At 43.4% G+C, this 27224-nt stretch overlaps 1 protein-coding gene across 5 annotated transcripts; it reads left to right on the top strand.

Annotated features, from left to right (window-relative positions):
- Positions 1-27224, top strand: LOC106603766 (protein c-ets-1-B). Of its 5 annotated transcripts, none has more exons than XM_014197824.2 (11): positions 18-305; positions 8179-8251; positions 8597-8704; positions 8828-8908; positions 9753-9872; positions 14979-15179; positions 23284-23358; positions 23508-23738; positions 24691-24951; positions 25088-25206; positions 25358-27224. In XM_014197824.2, the coding sequence occupies exons 3-11, from the start codon at positions 8698-8700 to the stop codon at positions 25469-25471; spliced, it is 1209 nt and encodes a 402-aa protein (XP_014053299.1). In that variant the 5' UTR covers positions 18-305; positions 8179-8251; positions 8597-8697; the 3' UTR covers positions 25472-27224. The 5 variants fall into 5 exon arrangements, with proteins under 5 accessions (XP_014053297.1, XP_014053299.1, XP_014053296.1 ...); XM_014197821.2 differs by having other exon boundaries at positions 25429-27224; XM_045717298.1 differs by lacking the exon at positions 8179-8251 and having other exon boundaries at positions 37-305; positions 25429-27224.

Consider the following 27224-nt stretch of genomic DNA (forward strand, 5'->3'; position numbering starts at 1 on the left):
TCATTAGGGGTGTTTGTTGTAGCTTTCAGTGGCGTACACGTCGTTTCAGAGGGACGGACTTATTACACACTTTTATGTCTAGAAAAATTATGGGGAATAATACCATTCGAAGTTGACAATAAAGGGATCGCAATCAAGATTCGCCCAGAGCTCGAATAGCCTACAAATCAATCAATTGAATAACTCATCAATCGGCAGCGGCTGGGACTGATAATTGGATCAACGTTGTGAAGAAGCTGCCGAGATGACGGTCGTTCTTGATATCAAACCAGCGTTAACTTTGATGAAGTCCGAAAAATTCGATTGTAAGTAGCTTTGTCTATTTATTTGTATTACTGATATGACATCTAGGCATACTTTGAGTTTACACAGTCAGACAACCACCAATATTAACCCTATTGCAGACTATTTATGTTGAGTGCCATAAAAATGTGTAGCATCAAAATGCCGTTTCATTTGATAGCTTTTATTCCATTTAGCCTAAGTAAATGGAGAATACGACTTTATCATACATGCATATATATATTTTTTTTATAACGCAACATTTTATTTTAGCTATGCACATAAGTGATGATTTAGGCGCGTATCAGTAATTGTGCACAACATTGTGAGAGAAAGAAAATCCATTAATTACTGGCAGCGTTCGATTAAGATTAATCGGTGCACCGGTCTATCCCTGTGACAGTGACCTCAAATCGAACAGTATAATCTGCGCTGTTCGGTCAGGTTGTCAACAAGGCATCATGGTGCATCGTTCAGAAATCTGTTTTCCATAAAATATATGTTCAAATTAGTTTTCATTGGGAATGCAGATAAAGCGTTTTTATCAAAAGCAATACTTTTTGCATGTGAAAACACAGAATCCTACTCATTACTCCAGGTGCTTAACCTATGTCACTTTTGTTTTGAGCCGACTTTGCCGTCGGCCAGAGCTCACCTTGTTCACGCGCGGGAGGCAGCCCGGTTCCAAAACGAATGCTATCACTTTTCAGACGAAATAAACTCCTTCCACCGGGGCAACCCAGGTCGGATAATCGAATCCCCTCACTAGCTAAAATCGACATGGATTGGCTTGCCTATTTTCTCAGATACCCTTTTTAGCAAAGGTTACTGACTAGTTTACACGTTCTTACCTGTTTTTAGATGTACTTGTTAGTTTTCTCTCATCAGTGTTATGATATCTCTCACATTTCCATAGTTGCCCTATTTGTCACCCATAGACTCAGTTGTCAATAGGTTGCCAACACTTAAATATCAGATTATGTAGTTTGCTCCCTTTCATATTTATTTTTCATATTCTACTTTCATTGATATGATTCAAACTATATGACTTCTCAGATATTTTTGCTCAAGACTGTTGCTCTGTCAATGCAGACGACAGAAAACGTCATGGAAACTAGGCTAGTCAACACCACATTCACACATTCTTCAACCACATTAAAGATTCAAGTGTGAAAACAGAGTACCGCACGCACACACACACACACACACACACACACAATGTTCATGTGATCAGCAGAGTGTGAAAGTGCTGATAGTTGCAGCATTGTCTGCAAAAGCTTGCACCATCCTGCCAACTCTCCCAACAACCAGCCTCTTCACTCAAGGGGGAGAGTTCCCACACTGAGTAACACAACCATGATACTTTGGTCATGTACTTGCTTTATTACACTTGTGCTCAGTGACAATGGTATTGTAAAAAAGCACTATAAAATAAGATGGGAGAAATGAGTTAGAGGTTGAATGTTATGTCTATAAGCCCTAAATGTCTAATGACGTTTGTTGTGATGGGTTTAGTCTGTCACATCTTTCAAAGACGTGTCGGGCTGGTAAGGTTCTGGCAGGTGTTGGACATCTAGAGCCTTTTCCACCACTTGGCATTGAAGTGACACACGTTACCTCTCTGGTCCTGGAGATGTCTCACTTAGGATATGTACACTAGTCACTGATGGGAATCTGTGTCCCCATCTGATCACTGCCTGTGATCACTAGACTTCTGGAGAATGTCTTTGCTTGAAGTAAGCCGATCAGCCAGGTACATGATGACTGAAACATTAGCTATCAAAATAAAGCCAGCTACTGTGGATAGGGGCCACACCTGTGGAGGCCGTGTTTACCTTTTAGATACTTTTTTGGGCAGGATGCCCCTGAATCAAAATGCAAAAATGATTAGAATGTTACATTTGTTTAAATAAGGGGTTCATGCTGAGACCAAAGTCTCTTTCAGATGATCACTGTATACACATCAATATACTCTATACCAGGGGTATAGAGTATATTGTCGCCCGCAGGCCTGGTCTAAAAATAGCACAACTCACTAGTGAGCCGCTCTGAAATGTAATTGTATTCTGTTGCTATTCTTTTTAATCACACTTGCATTTATATATATTTAAAAATGACTATCTTCATTATACATGAGTTTAGGTGAACTCTGACCTACTCTAGTTCAAAGGTCAGTATTGTGCGCTCGAAAAAAACAGTGCTCGTGGAGAGTAAGCTAGCGGGCGCAGCGAAGATGGTAGCTGAATGCAGTTTCTGGCGAAGTGCAGCTGGTTTAGCATCCAGTGCGACGAGTCCGTGGATAGCAGCAGTATAGCGCAGCTGTTAGTTTTTATCCGGATGGTGTTTGAAGATTTCTCCACAAGAGAAGAACTCCTGGCACTACTGCCCTTAAAGACAACTACGAGGGGAGTTGATATTTATAATACGGTGAAGGAGTTTTTCGTGCAGAAAAAGGTACCATTGGAAAAGCTGGTAGCGGTGACTACCAGCTTGATCGGCCGACATTCAGGTTTCATCGCTCACTGTAAAAGTGACCCAGACTTCCCAAAATGTCTGCATTACCACTGCATCATTCACCAGCAGGCGTTATGTGCAAAAGTGATCGGCTTTGAGCACGTGATGACTCCCGTTGAAAAAATCATAAACAACATCCACTCCAAAGCAAAACAGCACAGGATTTTCAAGGTGCTATTGGAGGAGATGTCAGCTGAATATGGTGACCTGCTGCTACACACAGAAATCCGATGGCTCAGCAGAGGACGAGTTTTACTTCGTTTTTTGTCACTTTTGGGTGAAATCAGAGTTCAAGCAGTCCAAAGGCGAAGACGTCTCACTGCTAGAGGACACAGAGTGGACACTTGACCTTTCATTTTTGACGGACGTTACTGGGAAACTAAACGACTTGAACTGCAAGCTGCAAGGCAAAGGTAAGACTGTTGTTGATCTGATAAGTGCTTTAAATGCATTCAAAGCCAAGATGAACATTTTCTCTGAATTTACAGAAAAAAAGGTGCTGCACTTTCCCTCTGTGCAGTCGGTGCTGAAAGACAATGCTTCTACATCTGAGACATTTGACAAAGTTGCAGAAAAGTACTGTGAAGTCATAAACAGACTTGGGCAAGAGTTTGAGAAGAGGTTTTGTGACCTTCATCAGCTTGAGCCATGTGTGTCCTTCATTTCCAATCCTTTCATGAATGTGGACACAACATTCTTTGCTGAGCAACTAAGTGCCACGTTCAACTTGGATGCTGGACAGGTGGAGATTGAAATCGTAACATTGCAAAATGACCTCCACCTCTAAGCCTACCAGGCTGCACCAAACTTTTGGTGCCTTGTTGACACAGAGAAGTACAGTGGAGTATGCACAGCAGCTATGAAGGTTGCTAGCCTGTTTGGTTGAACCAATCTCTGTGAATCAGCGTTTTCTGACATGAACTTCATCAAGAACAAACACAGAACACGCCTCACTGATGCACATCTGAAAGACTCACTCACAATTGCAGTGTCAAGTTACACACCAGATTACAATACACTGGTGAACAGCATGCAATGCCAGTCTTCCCACTAACAGATACCAGATGTTGTCAGTGGCAACATGGCAGTGCCATGGCGAAGTTGAATTAAAATATTGAAGAATTGTGTTCAATTTAAGTGTTAAAAAATGCAGCAGATTTGGTCATTAGTTCAAAATGTGACAAGATTTATTTAAAAATAAGTAGATTTTTCTAACATTACATAATTGATAACTTTTTGAAACAGTGCAACATAGTTCATGATTTGATAAAAGGGTTTGTCAGTGGCTAGTGAAAATGTGAAATTTTTCCTATGAAATGTAGTGATGTAAGTGGTCATCTGAAAATTTAACAATTACTGAGATTAAAGTGCTGAATATTGATATCTGTTTCCCACCTTATTGTCATTGTTGATAATTATTGTGAGAAACTATTATCGTGATCAGTGTCTTCACATAGATGAGTATCATTAATCATTATTAATAACGTATAACTAAAGGCAAACTGAGCAAATTTGTTATTTCAGAAGAGCGTATCAAACTGGTAGCCCTTCGTATGACTCAGTACCCATGAAGTAGCTCTGTTTCAAAAAGGTTGGTGACCCCTGCTCTATACTAATCAACATACACCAATGCATGAAAAGAAAATCACAGAAAAACAAACACATTCTTCACCAAAAGGTTCCTTAATCAGCCTTTTGAATTGCCCTAGAGGCACCAGTTAATTCAACTTTAGAGAGCCTTTATCATTCCACAAGTAAGGTACAGAAAAACTAAAAGCAGATTTACCTAACGCAGTGCAGATCGAAGGGATCTACTAAGTTAGCCATCCCTGAGACTGGGTCTGGAATCTTGTACATCTGTAAGTAAACAATTAAGTTACAGCGGAAGTTTATGCAGGAGGGCTTTATAGACAAAAATAATGCAGTGCATCGATCTACGAGACTTAAGAGAACCAGCCTTCTTTTGAAAACAGTGGCAGCTGCATTCATATAGATAATATTGCCATAGTTTACAGATGTAGGATCTTAATTTGATCACTTTTGTTGCTGAGATTTTGTGCAGGAAATCCAAACTTGTATTTTATTCAAGCTTTAAAAAGGATTCTACATTTTTATTTCCACTTTAAAATGTTAGACTTGATTTGAACTAATGAAAAATGTATCAACCCCTACAAAAAATGTCCATTAATTATAATTCACGTTTCCTATTGCTGCAAGATTATTTTCCTGCTGTAGCAAACTGGCTCAAATTAAGATACTACATCTGTACAACGCTTATGAATGTCGACTGAATATTTTTTTCTTCTGCTATTTAATGAAAGGTATGACTTATTCCTGTAAAATAAGCCCATCTTAATTAGGGCTCGGAGTCACTGCAGGTAGCCTAGTGGTTAGAGCGTTGGGCCAGTAACCGAAAGGTTGCTGGATCGAATCCCCGAGCTGACAAGGTTAAAATGTCGTCCTGCCCCCCCTAACCCACTGTTCCCCGGTAGGCCGTCATTGTAAATAAGAATTTGTTCTTAACTGACTTGCCTAGTTAAGTAAATAAAAATACCAGTATCGCAATATAATTTTTTTCCATGGCAAAAAATTAAAACACCTTTTAAAAACCTGCTGTATGTAAAATATGATTTACTCTATCTTGGAAAATAAATAAATGTGACTTTGGATGACAACATAATGTTTGTTTCCAACATTAGGGCTGTTTTCCTAAGGAAGTTAAATCTGCTTCGTTTCTTTGCCATGATACTGGTATCGGCCCTAATTTTAATTTTCTTAAGTAACTCAACATGCTTTTTGAAAGAGAGCTTTTAGTCAATCCAAATAACCGGATATTTATAAGCGGGGACACGATCAATGAGGGCACCATCCAATGTACATATGGATAAATGATCAGATACATTTTTACATGATTTGGAAACAATGTTTAATTCAAAGTCAAACACAGATCTTGAGTGATATTATTGCAAGATAATTTGAGTTGAAGTGAGCTATTTTAAGTTGTTTTTAGGCTTTCCTACGTGCATTCCATGTATTGTTTACTTCACGGGGCTGTCCGTAGTGCTTGTATAGCAATTCTAGGACAGCCGCGTAACTCCTCTTGTGGTAAGAACACGCAAGTCGTCTGTTATACTGTGAAAGGTGGCAGTTAAATATGAAATGGCCATGCCTCTACAGCTTTGGGTATCGTAATGAATGCCAGAGTCAAAAGGTTCGGGCGGGCCGGCAATGTTTTTTTTATTTTTTATTATTTTGATATTTTTAGGACTTCGTCATGTGACCTAGTTAATTATACTGATAAAGTGACTTGATTAAATTTTTTTATAGAAAATAAAAAAAACTAGTCACACTTTGATGTGGAGTTCCAGGAGAGGAGGTAGAGGCATTGTCCGGCAAGGGTGGCTAGGTGAGTCATTCACGTGTCATGCGTGGAAGAGGGGGGGCTGCATTCCATTCCCTCTTGCTTGGCCCTCTTACACCCTGGCCTTGGTGTGCTCTATCCAAACAGTTTAGCTCTCTTGGCATGCCAGTGGATTGACTGGACTGCCTCATCCCGCCTTGTAACGCTTAGTCATAAAACACAGGGTGCGTCCCAAATTGGCATCCAAATCTCTATAAAGTGCACTTCTTTTGACTGAAGCCCTATGGGTTCTTTGCAATGTATAGGGTACCATTTGGGATGTAGCCACACTCCTAATCTGAGATATATTATCAGCTCTGAATGACAGCCATGCCAGAGAATGATTAGGGTTTAGAATGATCACAGAAACCCAAGCTGACTGGTAACTGGCATAATGGTTCTGTGTGATATTTTAACCAGACCACTGGGGTAACATGACTGTGTGTGGTTGAGGGTGTCACCTCAAGCAATACTCACAATGGGAGATCATTGCTCAGCCCATATATTGTGTGAGGGTGTGTTCTTGTTTCCCTCTCCCAGCACATGACACACGCGTGAGTCAGGCTTGGTGGTCCAAGAAATCCAGCAATGTCATAGAGGGGGTCAAACTAATTCAGTGTTTTTTTTCATTTTTTTCTCCTCCATCTCCCTAACCACTTATTCATGCTCTTTTGGATCTGTTTCATTTGAGTTTTTTTCCCCCAGAACGTCCTGAGGAAATGGTGGCTATCTTTAGAAACTAGATTTTCACCCCAAGTAATGTTATTATATGAAAGGTTTAATCAAAATGTAATACATTGCCTATATTGATTGATGCCCCTGACTCAAAATCTGTTTGACTCTGTCTTCTTCAGTATCCAAACAGACATCAGTATTTTTAAACAGAATTTATGATGTTTCTCGGCTAAATAATCTAAAACTGGTGATATCGCCCAACTTCGTTGACACATACAAAGAGAACAAAAGTCACAAGCTTTAGGCTAGTTTGCAATTCAAATTAACAGCATGTTTGAATGTGTCAGTAATGAGAAACTTCTTTAAACTAGGGCTGTGACAATGCCAGTATCCCAATTATTTTGTCAATAAAAAAATAAATACAATTTGGGGCAAAAAAGAAAACATGAAGCAGACCTAACTCTTTGGTCCTTTTAATAACCTGTATGTAAAATATTGTGTGCTTGGTAAATATAGCTTGGTAAATAAATGTGACTCTGGATGACAATATGAAGTTTGTTTCCAACATGAAGGCTGTTTTTCTAAAGAAGTTAAATCTGCTTCTTGTTTTGTGTCCTTGCCACGATACTAACTAGTATCTCTATACTGGTATCGTCCCGGCCCCAATATGAACCTACATGTTTTTAGCAGTCACCATCTCTGGTAGCATTCAAAACGAAAAATACACACCAACTAAATGAAGTTAGCAACTTTTTGGCAATTGAAACTATCTGCTTATTAGGTCATTGTTAATGATTTCCGGGCTAGTGCAGGCAGTGGTAATGTCCCAACAACTCTGACCAGGACTGTGTTGTACACCATGACTTGAGATTCCCACTTGGGCCCTTGTGACTTCCTGTGTCGCTGTTGGCAGACGGGCGGCCAGACTATCCCAGAGACATCATAGCAGGATATCCAACATGTGGTTCCCATTCCCTGTCTCTCCTTGCCACAGATTCCAGGAAATTTCCACAACTCTCTGAAAGAATATCGTAGGCTAGACTGGAGTGTTTGCCAGTGACATGTCTGGCTTTGATGGCTGCCCTTTTTACATTTTTTTTTAATCATGTTTTAGAACAGGAAGTTAAGGGAGGGACTGAATTGGATGGTGGGTGTTTTAGCAGTATGTGCGATGATTGGGATTTTCTGTATCAGGCAGGACAATAAAGTGTGCTGAGAGTACGATGAAACAAATCAACCTGCTCACAAACTTGATACTGAGGGGAAAAAACAAGTTCTCAGTGTAATTCTTCTCTCCTCAACCCTAGCCCATCAGGAACCAACCATGTGCTCTTCTGTTGGCAAGCCACAGAATGCAGATTTCACCCCCCCTGACCCCTGGTATGTTCAAAATGGAAACTGTTAATTATGTTCATGTTTTCGCTTGATGACTCTAGATAGACTGGCCATAGCCAGTGAGACTGACACTCATCAGTCTGACTGGTTTTAAGGAGGGTCTCTGGTGCATTTCTATCTACTGACATTAGTTTCAATGTCACCGGAGGGGATGGCTGCCGTTTAACCAGTTGTGCTATTGTGTTTTTCGCATTATTTGTCACTTATTTTGTATGTGGTATTTCTGCCACCGTCTCTTATGACCGAAAATAGCTTCTGGATATCAGGACAGTGATTACTCACCTCGTACTGGATGAAAATCCTTTTTTTTTTTTTTTTTCGGACGGAAAGGATTTACTTCAGACACCGGACAAGGTCCAAATCCCCGTCATTTGCATGAAGAAGAGACAGAGATATCGCGGAAGTAGGTCGGGGTGTCTTGTAAGGATCTGATGGCGAGTGAGTAATCCGGCTCTACCATCAGTCCTATTAGCCAACGTGCAATCATTGGATAATAAACTGGATGAGCTCCAATCAAGACTCCCAACGGGACATTAAAAACTGTAATATCTTATATTTCAGAGTCGTGGCTGAACGACGATATGGATAACCTACAGCTGGGTGGGTTTTCCGTGCATCGGCAAGATAGAACAGCTGCCTCTGGTAAGACAAGGAGTGGCGGTCTGTGTCTATTTGACAATAACAGCTGGTGCACTAAATCTAATTAAGGGACTCTAGGTTTTGCTTGCCTGAGGTATATTATCTCGTGATAAGCTGTAGGCCACACTATTTACCAAGAGTTTATCTATATTTTTCGTAGCTGTCTATTTACCAGCACAAACCGATGTTGGCACTAAGACCACACTCAACGAGCTATATAAGGCCATAAGCAAACAAGAAAACGCTCATCCAGAGGCGGCGCTCCTAGTGGCTGGGGACTTGAATGCAGGGCAACTTAAATCAGTTTTACCTCATTTCTACCAGCATGTTACATGTGCAACCAGAGTATAAAAAAACTTTACTTCACACACTGATGCGTACAAAGCTCTCCTCACCCTCCATTTGGCTAATCTGACCATAACGCTATCCTCCTGATTCCTGCTTGCCTCTCTGTTTATTATCTATGCATAGTCACTTTACCTACATGTACATATTACCTCAACATTAAATATATCCAAGATGGTGCTTCTGTCTCTCTGGTTTCGGGGACAGGGACAGGCACAGTGGTGCTCTCAAGCATCAGGGCAAGGCCCCTTTTCACACTGTTTGTGGTATAAACCACTGTGTTTGGGCCACGATGAGTCGCTGGAGAGGACATACTCGGGACGTTGTGACATACTAAACAAGTAGAACCGTCAATGCATTCATTTAACAATGTTTTGTTATTGTCTACTCTACTACTAATGTTGCCTGGAACCCAGTTTACAGTATAGTGTCAGATTGGTGACCAGGGTACTAGCATTGAGGCTGTGTGGGGCTGATTTGTCTTTTTTGTTTGTATTGGCAGATGTGGACTTCAGTGACGTGCCCCTGCTCACCCCGGGGAGCAGGGAGATGATGTCACAGGCCCTGAGGGCCACGTTTAGTGGCTTCACCAAGGAGCAACAGAGATTGGGCATGCCCAGAGGTAAGTCCACCCCCCCTGCACAGCATTCAGAAACACACTGCCTGTGGCACCCAAAAAAACAGGTCCCTGTTTAGGAGAGCACTACAAAGTTAAATGTTCAGGGCCCAAATTCAAAAAGCATCTGAGTTAGTTTGCTGATCTAGGATCAGTTTGCATCTAAAATCACTGCTATTCTGAGACGCTTTATGAATATGGGCCCAGATAGAAATTAATTGTGTAGAACAGATGTCTGTACATGAAGTACAGTGCTTTTGGAAAGTATTCAGACCCCTTAACTTTATCCACATTTTGTTACGTTTCAGCTTTATTCTAAAGTTGATTATATTGTTTTTTTCCTCATCAATCTACACACAATACTCCATAATGCCAAAGTAAGAACAGGTTTATAAATGTTTGCTATTTTATTACAAATAAAAAAACGGAAACATCACATTTACATAAGTATTCAGGCCCTTTACTCAGTACTTTGGCAGCGATTATAGTATCGAGTCTTCTTGGGTATGACACTACAAGCTCGGCACACCTGTATTTGGGGAGTTTCTCCCATTCTTTGCAGATCCTCAAGCTCTGTCAGGTTGGATGGGGAGTGTCGCTGCACAGCTATTTTCAAGTCTCTCCAGAGATGTTTGATCACTCCTGCATTGTCTTGGCTATGTGCTTAGGGTCGTTGTCCTGTTGGATGGTGAAACTTTTCCCTAGTCTGAGGTTCTGGGCGCTTTGGAGCAGGTTTTCATCAAAGATCTCTCCTTGATCCGTTCATCTTTGCCTCGATCCTGACTAGTCTCCCAGTCCCTGCCGCTGATAAACATCCCCAACGCATGACGCTGCCACCATGCTTCACCGTAGGGATGGTATCAGGTTTCCTCCAGACATGACGCTTGGCATTCAGGAGATAGTTCAATCTTGGTTTCATCAGACCAGAGAATCTTGTTTCTCATGGTCTGCGAGTCTTTAGGTGCATTTTGGCAAACTCCAAGTGGGCTGTCGTGCCTTTTACTGAGGAGTGGCTTTCATCTGGCCACTACCATAAAGGCCTGATTTGTGGAGCGCTGCAGAGATGGTTCTCCTTCTGGAAGGTTCTCCCATCCCCACAGAGGAACTCTGAGTGACCATCGGGTTCTTGGTCACCTCCCTGACCAAGGCCCTTCTCCCCCGATTGCTCAGTTTGGCTGGGCGGCCAGCTCTAGGAAGAGTCTTGGTGGTTCCAAACTTCTTCCATTTAAGAATTATGGAGACCCCTGTGTTCTTGGGCACCTTCAATGCTGCAGACATTTTTTGGTACCCTTCCTCAGATCTGTGCCACGACACAATCCTGTTTCGGAGCTCTACAGACAATTCCTCATGGCTTTGTTTTTGCTCTGACATGCACTGTCAACTGTGGGACTTTGTATAGATCGGTGTGTGTGGTTCCAAATCATGTCCAACCAATTTAATTTACCCAAGGTGGACTCCAAGTTGTTGAAACATCTCAAGGATGATCAATGGAAACAGGATGCACTTGTGCTCAATTTGAAATCTCATAGCAAAGGAATACCAATGTAAATAAGGTATTTCTGTTTAATTTTTTTTTTTTTTATCAATTTGCAGACATTTCTAAATGTGTTTTCTTTGTCATTATGGGGTATTCTGTGTAGATTAAGTTTTTGAATAATTAAAAAAACCTTATTCTAAAATTGATTTAACTTATCGAAATGTGGAAAGTTGAGGGGTCTGAATACTTTCTGAAGGGACTGTACAGTGAGGGAAAAAAGTGTTTGATCCCCTGCTGATTTTGTACGTTTGCCCACTGACAAAGAAATGATCAGTCTATAATTTTAATGGTAGGTTTATTTGAACAGTGCGAGATAGAATAACAACAAAAAAGTCAAGAAAAACACGTCAAAAATGTTATAAATTGATTTGCATTTTAATGAGGGAAATAAGTATTTGACCCCCTCTCAATCAGAAAGATTTCTGGCTCCCAGGTGTCTTTTATACAGGTAACGAGCTGAGATTAGGAGCACACTCTTAAAGGGAGTGCTCCTAATCTCAGCTTGTTACCTGTATAAAAGACACCTATCCACAGAAGCAATCAATCAGATTCCAAACTCTCCACCATGACCAAGACCAAAGAGCTCTCCATGGATGTCAGGGACAAGATTGTAGACCTACACAAGGCTGGAATGGCCTACAAGACCATCGCCAAGCAGTTTGGTGAGAAGGTGACAACAGTTGGCGCGATTATTCGCAAATGGAAGAAACGCAAAAGAACTGTCAATCTCCCTCGGCCTGGGGCTCCATGCAAGATCTCACCTCGTGGAGTTGCAATGATCATGAGAATGGTGAGGAATCAGCCCAGAACTACACGGGAGGATCTTGTCAATGATCTCAAGGCAGCTGGGACCCTAGTCATCAAGAAAACAATTGGTAACACACTACGCTGTGAAGGACTGAAATCCTGCAGCGCCCGCAAGGTCCCCCTGCTCAAGAAAGCACATATACATGCCCGTCTGAAGTTTGCCAATGAACATCTGAATGATTCAGAGGACAACTGGGTAAAAGTGTTGTGGTTAGATGAGACCAAAATGGAGCTCTTTGGCCTCAACTCGCCGTGTATGGAGGAGGAAGAATGCTGCCTATGACCCCAAGAACACCATCCCCACCGTCAAACATGGAGTTGGAAACATTATGCTTTGGGGGTGTTTTTCTGCTAAGTGGACAGGACAACTTCACCGCATCAAAGGGATGATGGACGGGGCCATGTACCGTCAAATCTTGGGTGAGAACCTCCTTCCCTCAGCCAGGGCATTGAAAATGGGTCGTGGATGGGTATTCCAGCATGACAATGACCCAAAACACACGGCCAAGGCAACAAAGGAGTAGCTCAAGAAGCACATTAAGGTCCTGGAGTGGCCTAGCCAGTCTCCAGAACTTAATCCCATAGAACATCTGTGGAGGGAGCTGAAGGTTCGAGTTGCCAAACGTCAGCCTCGAAACCTTAATGACTTGGAGAAGATCTGCAAAGAGGACTGGGACAAAATCCCTCCTGAGATGTGTGCAAACCTGGTGGCCAACTACAAGAAACGTCTGACCTCTGATTGCCAACAAGTACTAAGTCATGTTTTGCGGAGGGGTCAAATACTTATTTCCCTCATTAAAATGCAAATCAATTTATAACATTTTTGACATGCGTTTTTCTGGATTTTTTTGTTAATCTGTCTCGCACTGTTCAAATAAACCTACCATTAAAATTATAGACTGATCATTTCTTTGTCAGTGGGCAAACGTACAAAATCAGCAGGGGATCAAATACTTGTTTCCCTCACTGTATATGAATTGTGTCAATTTTATAAATTTCTGAAATGTTTTGCACATTTTACACACACACACACACACACACACACACACACACACACACACACACACACACCGGGTCAATCCAAGTTTTTGATGAAACAGAGCAATACCTGCCATATTTCTTTTTCTGAGGCAAATTTTTTGACCCAGCAGGAATGTGCTGCCTCAAGTGTTTACAACATGCCGGTGGCAGCTGTCTGTCAAAGCCAAGTTGGTTGCAGTGGTGTAAAGTACTTAAGTAGTACTTGAAAGTATTTTTACTTAAGTTGTTTTTTTGTGGTCTGTACTTTACTATTTATTTGACTACTTTTACTACACTACATTCCTAAAGAAAAGGATCTACTTTTTATTCCACACATTTTCCCTGACACCCAAAAGTACTCGTTACATTTTGAATGCTTAGCAGGACAGGAACATTGTAATTCACAAACTTATCAAGAGAACATCCATACTGCCTCTGCTCTGGTGGACTCACTAAACGCATGCTTCATTTGTAAAGGATGTCTGCATGTTGGATTGGATTTAAAATGAATTAGAAAATTTGTCTGTATGCTTTGCTTAATGTAAGGAAACATTATTTGTACTTTTACTCTTGATACTTAAGTATATTTTAGCAATTACATTTACTTTTGATACTTCAGTATATTTAAAACCAAGACCTTTACTCAAGTAGTATTTTACTGGGTGACTTTCACGTTTACTTGAGTCATTTTCTATTAAGTTATCTTTACTTTTACTCAAGTAGGACAGTTGGGTACTTTTTCCACCACTGGTTGGTTGTTAAACCAACTTGCAATATACCTCGACATGACAACCCATTCACTCCCTTCAGAGCAGGCATGAGACCATGTGACCTTGTGGGAGAGTTGGAGGAGCAGCCTGTTAAGAGTAAACAAACGTGTGTGGCGTGGATAGACAGTGAGTCACTCCGTCTAGGGGGTGTCTGTTAATAAGCGCCTATGAGTCTCGGCAGTTGCTGAGGAATTTTGGTGCAGGGAGTTAACTTTATCTGCCAAAAACTCTAAGGATTGGGATTCGGTGCGAGAGGGTTATAACATCTGCTAAACACCACACTATACACAAGTGTGTATATAATGCTCCTCAAACAGTTTTGAGAATACATTTTATTTTTGACTTAAAGCCGGAATCCCTATTTGTGAAACGGCTACATGCGTTTTAGGATGTTACAGCAACAAAGTTAGTTCAAACAAAACAGTTTTTTCCCCCTCAGACATCATTGCACGCGCTCTAGAACAGCAGAGTTTTTTAAATTTTTTTTTAATTTCACCTTTATTTAACCAGGTATGTACTGCGAATAGTTTTTTCCACAATGCTGGATGCCTGTTTCTCCAACAAAAACATGTGCTGGCACTGTTTCACTTATGCGGATTTCAGATTATGGTTGACCTGCTCCCAGTGTCAAACCGTTGCTGTCAGTGTTTTGTGGTATTTTGTACAAAAAATGTGTTATTTCAAGTTTTAAGCTGGATGTACACTATTGCTCCACAGATGATGCATTGTCATGAATGATGCACAATTTATCATTAATAATAGCAAAATGCTTTTATTTTATTTTGTCACTGTCCCAGCCTCTTGCTCTGTTTTGGCCCTTGGCAGAAATACTGTATTGATCCAACACTGTAGAGGGTAACTGTTAAGTAATCAACGTATCTGCATACACAGCGACATATGATCCAGATAGTTAGTGAATACACAGGGATCACACTAAGGAAGTTTTTGATGTTACACCCCTTCCTCCTCTGTGTCCAGACCCCAGGCACTGGTCAGAGAGCCAGGTGGGCCAGTGGCTGCTGTGGACAGTGAATGAGTTCAGCCTGAAGAGCGTGGACCTGCACCGCTTCCGTATGGCCGGGGTAAGCCTCTGTGCCCTGGGGAAGGAGTGCTTCTTGGACCTGGCGCCTGACTTTGTGGGGGACATCCTGTGGGAACACCTGGAGATGATGCAGAGAGGTAGGTAGCACCTATGTCATCGCTAGGATAGCAACAGATGGCTTTTTACATTTCTATTAGCATCATTACTAGGCCAGCAACATGCAGTAGCCTATGGCTATTCATAGCATTGCTAGGCCAGCAACATTTAGTTAGGCTATTAGCATCATTGCTAGGCCAGCAGCATACAGTAGTAGCTGTACAGTAGTAGCCTGTGGCTTTTAGTATCAATGTTAGGCCAACAACGTCCATTAAGGCTATTCGCTTCATTGCTAACCCAGCAACTTCTAGTAAGGCTATTAGCATCATTGCTAGAGTTATTAGCATCACTGCTAACCCAGCAACATCCAGTAAGGTTATGGGCACCATTATTATTTATTAAGGGTCAAAAGCTGAATAACATATGCACATCCAGGTACTTTCCGCAGGTGCTGGAGCAAACTCATGGAAAACACCTCACTGCTGCTCCACACCGCACACTGCTGCTCCATGCCTAATGAAGACATAAGGGTTGAAATGTTGTTATAAATAAATATCACATTTACATTTACATTTAAGTCATTTAGCAGACGCTCTTATCCAGAGCGACTTACAAATTGGTGCATTCACCTTATAATATCCAGTGGAACAACCACTTTACAATAGTGCATCTAAATCTTTTAAGGGGGGGTTAGAAGGATTACTTTATCCTATCCCAGGTATTCCTTGAAGAGGTGGGGTTTCAGGTGTCTCTGGAAGGTGGTGATTGACTCCGCTGTCCTGGCGTCGTGAGGGAGCTTGTTCCACCATTGGGGTGCCAGAGCAGCGAACAGTTTTGACTGGGCTGAGCGGGAACTGTGCTTCCTCAGAGGTAGGGAGGCGAGCAGGCCAGAGGTGGATGAACGGAGTGCCCTTGTTTGGGTGTAGGGCCTGATCAGAGCCTGAAGGTACGGAGGTGCCGTTCCCCTCACAGCTCCGTAGGCAAGCACCATGGTCTTGTAGCGGATGCGAGCTTCGACTGGAAGCCAGTGGAGAGAGCGGAGGAGCGGGGTGACGTGAGAGAACTTGGGAAGGTTGAACACCAGACGGGCTGCGGCGTTCTGGATGAGTTGTAGGGGTTTAATGGCACAGGCAGGGAGCCCAGCCAACAGCGAGTTGCAATAATCCGGACGGGAGATGACAAGTGCCTGGATTAGGACCTGCGCCGCTTCCTGTGTGAGGCAGGGTCGTACTCTGCGAATGTTGTAGAGCATGAACCTACAGGATCGGGTCACCGCCTTGATGTTGGTGGAGAACGACAGGGTGTTGTCCAGGGTCACGCCAAGGCTCTTAGCACTCTGGGAGGAGGACACAAGGGAGTTGTCAACCGTGATGGCGAGATCATGGAACGGGCAGTCCTTCCCCGGGAGGAAGAGCAGCTCCGTCTTGCCGAGGTTCAGCTTGAGGTGGTGATCCGTCATCCACACTGATATGTCTGCCAGACATGCAGAGATGCGATTCGCCACCTGGTTGTCAGAAGGGGGAAAGGAGAAGATTAATTGTGTGTCATCTGCATAGCAATGATATGAGAGACCATGTGAGGATATGACAGAGCCAAGTGACTTGGTGTATAGCGAGAATAGGAGTGGGCCAAGAACAGAGCCCTGGGGGACACCAGTGGTGAGAGCACGTGGTGCGGAGACAGATTCTCGCCACGCCACCTGGTAGGAGCGACCTGTCAGGTAGGACGCAATCCAAGCGTGGGCGGCGCCGGAGATGCCCAGCTCGGAGAGGGTGGAGAGGAGGATCTGATGGTTCACGGTATCAAAGGCAGCAGATAGGTCTAGAAGGATGAGAGCAGAGGAGAGAGAGTTAGCTTTAGCAGTGCGGAGAGCCTCCGTGACACAGAGAAGAGCAGTCTCAGTTGAATGCCCAGTCTTGAAACCTGACTGATTAGGATCAAGAAGGTCATTCTGAGAGAGATAGCAAGAGAGCTGGCCAAGGACGGCGCGTTCAAGAGTTTTGGAGAGAAAGGAAAGAAGGGATACTGGTCTGTAGTTGTTGACATCGGAGGGATCGAGTGTAGGTTTTTTTCAGAAGGGGTGCATCTCTCGCTCTCTTGAAGACGGAAGGGACGTAGCCAGCGGTCAAGGATGCGTTGATGAGCGAGGTGAGGTAGGGGAGAAGGTCTCCGGAAATGGTCTGGAGAAGAGAGGAGGGGATAGGGTCAAGTGGGCAGGTTGTTGGGCGGCCGGCCGTCACAAGACGCGAGATTTCATCTGGAGAGAGAGGGGAGAAAGAGGTCAAAGCACAGGGTAGGGCAGTGTGAGCAGGACCAGCGGTGTCGTTTGACTTAGCAAACGAGGATCGGATGTCGTCAACCTTCTTTTCAAAATGGTTGACGAAGTCATCCGCAGAGAGGGAGGAGGGGGGGGGGAGGGGGAGGAGGATTCAGGAGGGAGGAGAAGGTAGCAAAGAGCTTCCTAGGGTTAGAGGCAGATGCTTGGAGTTTAGAGTGGTAGAAAGTGGCTTTAGCAGCAGAGACAGAAGAGGAAAATGTAGAGAGGAGGGAGTGAAAGGATGCCAGGTCCGCAGGGAGGCGAGTTTTCCTCCATTTCCGCTCGGCTGCCCGGAGCCCTGTTCTGTGAGCTCGCAGTGAGTCGTCGAGCCACGGAGCAGGAGGGGAGGACCGAGCCGGCCTGGAGGATAGGGGACATCAAAGGATGCAGAGAGGGAGGAGAGGAGGGTTGAGGAGGCAGAATCAGGAGATAGGTTGGAGAAGGTTTGAGCAGAGGGAAGAGATGATAGGATGGAAGAGGAGAGAGTAGCGGGAGAGAGAGAGCGAAGGTTGGGACGGCGCAATACCATCCGAGTAGGGGGAGAGTGAGAAGTGTTGGATGAGAGCGAGAGGGAAAAGGATACAAGGTAGTGGTCGGAGACTTGGAGGGGAGTTGCAATGAGATTAGTGGAAGAACAGCATCTAGTAAAGATGAGGTCAAGCGTATTGCCTGCCTTGTGAGTAGGGGGGGAGGGTGAGAGGGTGAGGTCGAAAGAGGAGAGGAGTGGAAAGAAGGAGGCAGAGAGGAATGAGTCGAAGGTAGACGTGGGGAGGTTAAAGTCACCCAGAACTGTGAGAGGTGAGCCATCCTCAGGAAAGGAACTTATCAAGGCGTCAAGCTCATTGATGAACTCTCCAAGGGAACCTGGAGGGCTATAAATGATAAGGATGTTAAGCTTGAAAGGGCTGGTAACTGTGACAGCATGGAATTCAAATGAGGAGATGGACAGATGGGTCAGGGGAGAAAGAGAGAATGTCCACTTGGGAGAGATGAGGATTCCAGTGCCACCACCCCGCTGGCTCGATGCTCTAGGGGTATGCGAGAACACGTAGTCAGACGAGGAGAGAGCAGTAGGAGTAGCAGTGTTATCTGTGGTGATCCATGTTTCCGTCAGCGCCAGGAAGTCTAGGGACTGGAGGGTAGCATAGGCTGAGATGAACTCAGCCTTGTTGGCCGCAGACCGGCAGTTCCAGAGGCTGCCGGAGACCTGGAACTCCACTTGGGTCGTGCGCGCTGGGACCACCAGGTTAGAGTGGCAGCGGCCTGGGCAGCAGCTACACTTCCTGGGGTCCAGCAACATTAGGGTGGTTAAATACAATTTAAAGATATTAGATGACATTCATCGCCATTTACCCATTGTTGTCTTAGCTCTCCCGATCAACACCTGTGATTGCTTTATGCCTCTCTGTCAATATGCCTTGTCTACTGCTGTCTCGGCTAGTTCTTATTGTTTTATTTCACTGTAGAGCCCTCAGTCCTGCCAACATGCCTTAGATGGCTCTTTTGTCCCACCCCACACACATGCGGAGACCTCACCTGGCTTAACTGGTGCCGCCAGAGATGAAACCTCTCATCGTCACTCAACACCTAGGTTTACCTCCACTGTACTCACATCCTACCATACCATCATGCATGTTAACATCAGAAGCCTCCTCCCTAAGTTTGTTTTAGTCACTGCTTTAGCACACTCCGCCAACCCTGATGTCCTAGCCGTGTCTGAATCCTGGCTTAGGAAGGCCACCAAAAATTCTGAAATTTCCATCCCCAAGTACATTTTCCACCAAGATAGAACTGCCAAAGGGGGTGGAGTTAGTTTGCAGAGTTCTGTCATGCTATCCAGGTCTGTGCCCAAACAATTCGAGCTTCTACTTTTAAAAATCCACCTTTCCAGAAATAAGTCTCTCACTGTTGCCGCTTGTTATAGACCCCCCTCAGCCCCCAGCTGTGAATGAATTGTCCCCCACTTATCTTCAGAGTTTGTACTGTCAGGTGACCTAAACTGGGATATGCTTAACACCCCGGCCTTCCTACAATCTAAGCTAGATGCCCTCAATCTCACACAAATTATCAAGGAACCTACCAGGTACAACTGTAAATACGGGCACCCTCCTAGATATCATCCTGACCAACCTGCCCTCTAAATACACTTCTGCTGTCTTCAACCAAGATCTGTCATCACTTCCTCATTGCCTGCGTCCGTGGTCAAACGACCACCTCTCATCACTGTCAAACGCTCCCGAAAAAACTTCAGCGAGCAGGCCTTTCTAATCGACTTGGCCCGGGTATCCTGGAAGGATATTGACCTCATTCCGTCAGTAGAGGATGCCTGGTTATTCTTTAAAAGTGCTATCCTCACCATCTTAAATAAGCATGCCCCATTCAAAAAATGTAGAACTAAGAACAGATATAGCCCTTGGTTCACTCCAGACTTGACTGTCCTTGACCAGCACAAAAACATCCTGTGGCGTACTGCATTAGCATCGAATAGCCCCCGCGATATGCAACTTTTCAGGGAAGTCAGGAACCAATAGATTCAGTTAGGAAAGCTAAGGCTAGCTTTTTCAAACAGAAATTTGCGTCCTGTAGCACTAACTCAAAAAAGTTTTGGGACACTGAAGTCCATGGAGAATAAGAGCACCTCCTCCCAGCTGTCCACTGCACTGAGGCTAGGAAACACTTACCACCGATAAGATAATCGATAATTTCAATAAGCATTTTTCTACGGCTGGCCATGCTTTCCACCTGGCCACCCCTACCCCGGCCAACAGCTCTGCACCCCCCCGCAGGAACTTGCCCAAGCCCCCACCCCACTGCTCCTTCACCTAAATAGCTGATGTTCTGAAAGAGCTGCAAAATCTTGACCCCCTACAAATCAGCTGGGCTAGACAATCTGCACCCTCGTTCTAAAATTATCCGCCGCAATTGTTGCAACCCCTATTACTAGCCTGTTCAACCTCTTTCGTATTGTTGGAGATCCCTACAAATTGGAAAGCTGCCACGGTCATCCACCTCTTCAAAGGGGGAGACACTCTAGATCCAAACTGTTACAGACCTATATCTATCTTGCCCTGCCTTTCTAAAGTCTTCGAAAGCCAAGTTAACAAACAGATCACCAAACATTTCAAATCCCACCGTACCTTCTCCGCTATGCAATCTGGTTTCCGAGCTGGTCATGGGTGCACCTCAGCCACGCTGAAGGTCCTAAACGATATCATAACCGCCATCGATAAAAGACAGTACTGTGCAGCCGTCTTCATCGATCTGGCCAAGGCTTTCGACTCTTGTCAATCACCGCATTCGTATCGGCAGACTCAATAGCCTTGGTTTCTCAAATGACTGCCTCGCCTGGTTCACCAACTACTTCTCTGATAGAGTTCAGTGTGTCAAATCGGAGGGCCTGATGACCAGCACTCTGGCAGTCTCTATGGGTGTGCCACAGGGTTCAACTCTCAGGCCGACTCTTTTCTCTGTATATATCAATGATGTTGCTCTTGCTGCTGGTGATTCTCTGATCCACCTCTATGCAGACGACACAATTCTGTGTACATCTGGCCCTTCTTTGGACACTTATCAAACCTCCAGACAAGCTTCAATGCCATACAACACTCCTTCCGTAGCCTCCAACTGCTCTTAAATGCAAGAAACTAAATGCATGCTCTTCAACCGCTCGCTGCCCGCACGCGCCCGACTAGCATCACTACTCTGGACGGTTCTCACAGAGAATATGTGGACAACTACAAATACCTAGGTGTCTGGTTAGACTGTAAACTCTCCTTCCAGACTCACATTAAGCATCTCCAATCCAAAATTAATTCTAGAATTGGCTTCCTATTTTGCAACAAATCCTCCTTCACTCATGCTGCCAAACATACCCTCGTAAAACTGACTATCCCACCGATCCTCGACTTCGGCGACGTCATTTACAAAATAGCCTCCAACACTCTACTCAACAAATTGGATGCAGTCTATCACAGTGCCATCTGTTTTGTCACCAAAGCCCCATATACTACCCACCACTGCGACCTGTATGCTCTCGTTGGCTGGCCCTCACTACATATTCGTCGCCAAACCCACTGGCTCCAGGTCATCTATGTCTATGCTAGGTAAAGCCCCGCCTTATCTCAGCTCCCTGGTCACCATAGCAACACCCACCCGTAGCATGCGCTATAGCAGGTATATTTCACAGGTCACCCCCAAAGCCGACCCTTCCTTTGGCCGCCTTTGCTTCCAGTTCTCTGCTGCCAATGACTGGAACAATTTGCAAAAATCTCTGAAGCTGGAGATTCATATCTCCCAGTCTAACTTTAAGCATCAGCTGTCAGAGCAGCTTACCGATCACTGTACCCGTTTCCACAGCCAATCTGTAAATAGCCCACCCAACTACCTCATCCCAATGTTATTTGTTTTTGCTATTTTGCACCCCAGTATCTCTACTTGCACATCATCATCTGCACATCTATCACTCCAGTGTTAATGCTTAACTGTAATTATTTCGCCACTATGGCCTATTATTGTCTTACCTCCCTAATCTTACTACATTTGCACACACTGTATATACATTTTTTTTCTATTGTGTTGACTTTGTTTGTTTATCCCATGTGGAGCTCTGCTGTTTTTGTCGCACTGCTTTGGTTTATCTTGGCCAAGTCACAGTTGTAAATGAGAACTTGTTCTCAACTGGCCTACCTGGTGAAATAAAATTGAAAAAACATTACATTTCAGTACACTTTTCACAACACATTGTGTTCCCTCAGGCCACTACTCTATTACTGCATGTCTACAATACAAAATCTGTGTCTTGTCATGTGTATGTGTGTGCCTGTGTCTTCACAGTCCCCGCTGTTCCATAAGGTGTATTTTTATCAGTTTCTTTTATAAATATGATTCTACTGCTTGCATCAGTTACCTGATGTGGTACTCTGCGCCTCTATAGTCTGTTCTGGACTTCGGGATTGTGAAGAGACCTCTGGTGACATGTCTTGTGGGATATACATGGGTTTTAAACGGACAGCTTGGTGCATTCAGCATGTCAATACTTCTTACAAAAACAAGTAGTGATGAAGCCAATCTCTCTACTTTGAGCCATGAGAGATTGACATGCATATTATTCATGATCTCTTTGTGTATATTTAAGGGCCAGCCGTGCTGCCCTGTTCTGAGCCAATTCAAATTTTCCTGGCACCTGACCACACAACTGGACAGTAGCCCAGGTGTGATAAAACTAGGGCCTGTAGGACCTTCCTTGTTGATAGTGTTAAGGTAGAGCAGCGCTTTATTATGGACAGACTCCTAGCTACTGTTGCATCAACATGTTTTGACATGACAGTTTACAATCTAGGGTTACTGCAAGCAGTTTAGTCTCCTCAACTTACTCAATTTCCACATTATTCATTATAATATTTGTCCCAAATACAATTCGTTTAGTTTTATAAATATTTAGGACTAACTTATTTCATGCCACCCATTCTGAAACTGACTGCAGCTCTTAAGTGTTGCAGTGATTTAACTCACTAGTAGCTGACGTTTAGCTACCACGGCAGCAGCAACATTTATTGCCTACTTTGTCTATATTAACAATTGCCAGCTATATTAGCATAATTGCTAGGCTATCGAGAGACTACGGCTATCATCAGCGCAAAATAGTTTAACGGACATCAACCTATTGTATAAAACGTGTTAGCATTCGATCCCACAAACATTGATATTTTACTGTGGCATTGTTTAGTTGGTGTGTATATATATATATATATATATAATTTTTTTGTGTTAAAGCAGAGATGGGGGGGGGAAAGGGTACCATCATAACTAACATGTCTTTCTTGGTAAAGATGTGAGGAATTTCCCCGTCAATGGCTTGATGTCCACATTCCAGGAGTCTCGGTTCACTTATGACTACTTTGCCAGTGAGTATAGCTTCTCTGCCTCTGCCCAAAACACAAGAGACACAACTATTGTCCAAATCATACTGTCCATTTTATAATGGCGAGAAATATCATTACTCCCTTTTTTGGGAGAGAGAGATGATGTTTCTCCCCCCAATTCTTCTCCATAGACTATGGTACTGAACGTGCCCAGTGCATCCTTCCATCGGACACCTCAGAGCCAGGCTTCATCACAGAGTCCTATCAGACACTTCTACCAACCACCTGTGAGGACCTGCTGTCAATCAAGATTGAGAACGGAGATTCTATTGGCCCATTGGGTCCTAAGCAGGGGGACTACCTCACAATCAAACAGGAAGTGGTCTCCCATGACAACATGTGCATGGGGCATGTCATTCGAGGTAAGACCACAGTCAAGTAATATATTAACATATGCCATTTGGCAGATGCTTTTGTCCAAAGATATTTACGTGCGTACATACATTTTTATTTTTATTTAACCAGGTAGGCTAGTTGAAAACAAGTTCTCATTTGCAACTGCGACCTGACCAAGATAAAGCAAAGCAGTTCGACACATACAACAGAGTTACACATGGAATAAACAAATATATATATATATATATATATATATAACAGGCCATGGTGGTGAATTACAATATAGCAATTAAACACTGGAATGGTAGAATGTGCAGAAGATGAATGTGCAAGTAGAGATACTGGGGTGCAAAGGAGTAAGATAAATAAATAAATACAGTATGGAGATGAGGTAGATTGGATGGGCTATTTACAGATGAGCGATGTACAGGTGCAGTGATCTGTGAGCTGCTCTGACAGCTGGTGCTTAAAGCTAGTGAGGGAGGTAAGAGTCGAGGATCGGTAGGATGGTCAGTTTTACGAAAGTTATACATGCATGCATACATTTTATTTTATTGACCTCAGTGGAAATCAACCCACGACCCTGATGTTGCAAACACCATTTTCTACCAATTCAACCACATTCTCCTCCAACTTAAATGCTATAGAAGACATCATGGGAGAATGTTTGTGTGCTATATGTAATATTCTCTCGGACATTGAATGTATGACATTTTAGCCTGGTAGATTCAGATTTAGCAAGGAGATCATTAAGGACATTGTGTGAATGGATATTCTTCACTGTGATGCAAATGAACATATTCAGTTTTATGATCCTCATTATAAATACCTGGTGGTTCAGTATTGCACACGGTAGCAAATATTTTGCAGCAGAATATTTAAAAAAAATAATTGGTTCAGGTAGTGCCTCCATGCTTCACTTTCAAAATGTTTTCCACCAACTGAACATGGCCGTGGTGTTCCACTCTTTCATCCCAGGTAAAATTGGGGGCCAAGAATCCTTTGAGAGTGTGGAGAGCCTAGAGGCTTGTGAGAGTCTCACCCAGTCCTGGGGCAGCCACTCCCACTTCTGCAGCCTGCAGCGCGTGCCCTCCTACAACAGCTTTGACTCTGACGACTATCCGGCCACGCTGCGTGGCCACCCGGCCAAAGGCACCTTCAAAGACTATGTGAAGGCACGAATGGGCCCGACCAAAGACAAGTCTGTCATACTGGCGGCGGCTCTTGCGGGATACACAGGTGTGTGTTTATGTAACCCAAGAATGCATAACAATTGCTGACTACCTGGTAGAAAAAGGTGACCATGGTATTTAATTGAATCTCAAAGAAACAAACAAGTAATAAACTGTAAGGTTCCTTGGTTGTGCTTCCACAGGAAGTGGTCCGATCCAGCTGTGGCAATTTCTGTTGGAGCTTCTGACCGACACTTCCTGTCAGTCGGTCATCAGCTGGACGGGAGATGGCTGGGAATTCAAATTGACCAATCCCGATGAGGTGAGAACATCCCTTCTGCTTAGGCAACCAGGGAAGTGTCAAGCAACACTTGATTTGATCATCACTTTATTCTATATCCAGCTACTAATTCACATTGACAACACCTAATGGAATAGACAAAGTTAAAAGTGTTTGCTTGATCTTGCCATAGGAGATTGGGGATGAGGTGGATCAAGATAATTTGACCGTCTCCCACCTTCCGTCCTCACTCCTCCCCTCCAGGTGGCTAGGCGCTGGGGCCAGAGGAAGAACAAGCCCAAGATGAACTATGAGAAGCTGAGCCGCGGCCTGCGCTACTACTACGACAAGAACATAATCCACAAGACGTCTGGCAAGCGATATGTCTACCGCTTTGTCTGCGACCTGAACGGCCTTCTGGGATACAGCGCAGAGGAGATTCACGCCATGCTTGACATTAAGCCGGACACAGGAGAGTGATGTGTGTGTGTGTGGTCTGGCACCACCAGGTAACATACATGCTTGTGTAGGACAGGGGTTGCCAACAGGTGGCCTGTGGGCCCAAAACCGGCCCTCAAGTGATTTTATTTTTCTCCCCAAAGTTGAGTTTTTAGAGGGATTTTAGTTTTTGGTCAAAAAAGCCAAATCACCAGGAATTCAGCAAAAAAAGTTAAATTTAGGAAATCTGTTCCCAAGAATTCCATTTAAAAAAATGTGATTGTGTCTCAATGTAATCAAAGTAGGAAAGGATTATTTTCAAATACTCTTTTTATTAGAATTATGTTCTGGCAAAAATCATCCCAAGGTTGAATCTAGTTGCCTACCGCTATTGTTGGAGATCATGATGAAAGCAATTACAATCTGAAAAAAAACATAATGCAAATACAATCAGACTCCTGTCAAGTTGCTGAAGACAATGGAAGCGAGTTACTTGGACATGGCCATCACCCAAGGAGGTTAGAACATTTTATTCAAATGGAGCACATGGTTAAAAAATGTACCCTTTGGGACCAAAGACTGGTGTTATTCCTGTGTTCAGTATTGTTCTTTGGAAACCACATTGACACAAAAGGCCAATGCTTGGCTGCTAAAATGGCTGTCAGTCTCAAAGCAATGACTCTACTCTTACACAAGGGGCTACTGAAGTCCTTTTGAATGAATGATTTGTTTGAGGACTGCTACAGACATCCAGGGTATGGAGGGCAACACTAGTGCTCTATATATCTATCAAAGCCACCACTGTCATGTTTCCACCTGCCAAAAATGTCCAATTTGTCATATTTCCCTGACCAAAGACATGCCTTTTTTTTATACTGCACAAGCCATAATTCACTGTCTCGACATGCTTTGTCGTGAGTTCCCCTAAATGTAGCAAGAGCTTTCACATTTCTACTGTTACCCTGGGTTGTATTCACTAGAAAATAAATGGAAGAAAACAGACCGAAATGGGAGGGACTACCTGAACCTGTCCCATAAAGTCATTTGTGTTGCAAATTCTTTTGCTACAGGTTGTTGTGGTGTGCCCTATTGAATACGAATATGGTTAGAAAGGTGTGAATTGCTCTCATATTTGAGGGAACCAAACCCTACAACCAAATGCTATCGCAAGGTCTAGAAACAGAAGTTCAGAATTATTTTACAGCATTTGTGTATCATTTTATAATGTAACGGAAAGTTTTATTTAAAAAACAGTATCAAATATATCTTATGACTTTTAAAATGACAGACAGCTGGTCCTATGTGTGGGTCTGGATTCATAAAGCATCCCTGAGTAGGAGTGCTGATCTAGGATCAGCTTTTCCCTTTTTTTAAGTTATTATGAAGATTACATTGAAAGAGGGGCTGGCTGGCTGATCCTATATCAACTCTTAGTCTGAGACACTTTGTGAATACGGGCCCAGGATTAAAAAAAAGGCGGCAGTATCCTCTTTCTTGCTTTATACAAACACAAGATTTCTTGGGCTGAGCCTGGCCCATCGCTGAACATTAAGAGCAGAGCTTTTATTATGATTGTACATGAGAATGTTGTATACCAAACAGTATAAACAAAACTAACTTGT

Source organism: Salmo salar, chromosome ssa04 (genome assembly GCF_905237065.1).
Source record: "Salmo salar chromosome ssa04, Ssal_v3.1, whole genome shotgun sequence".
Lineage (NCBI taxonomy): Eukaryota > Metazoa > Chordata > Actinopteri > Salmoniformes > Salmonidae > Salmo > Salmo salar.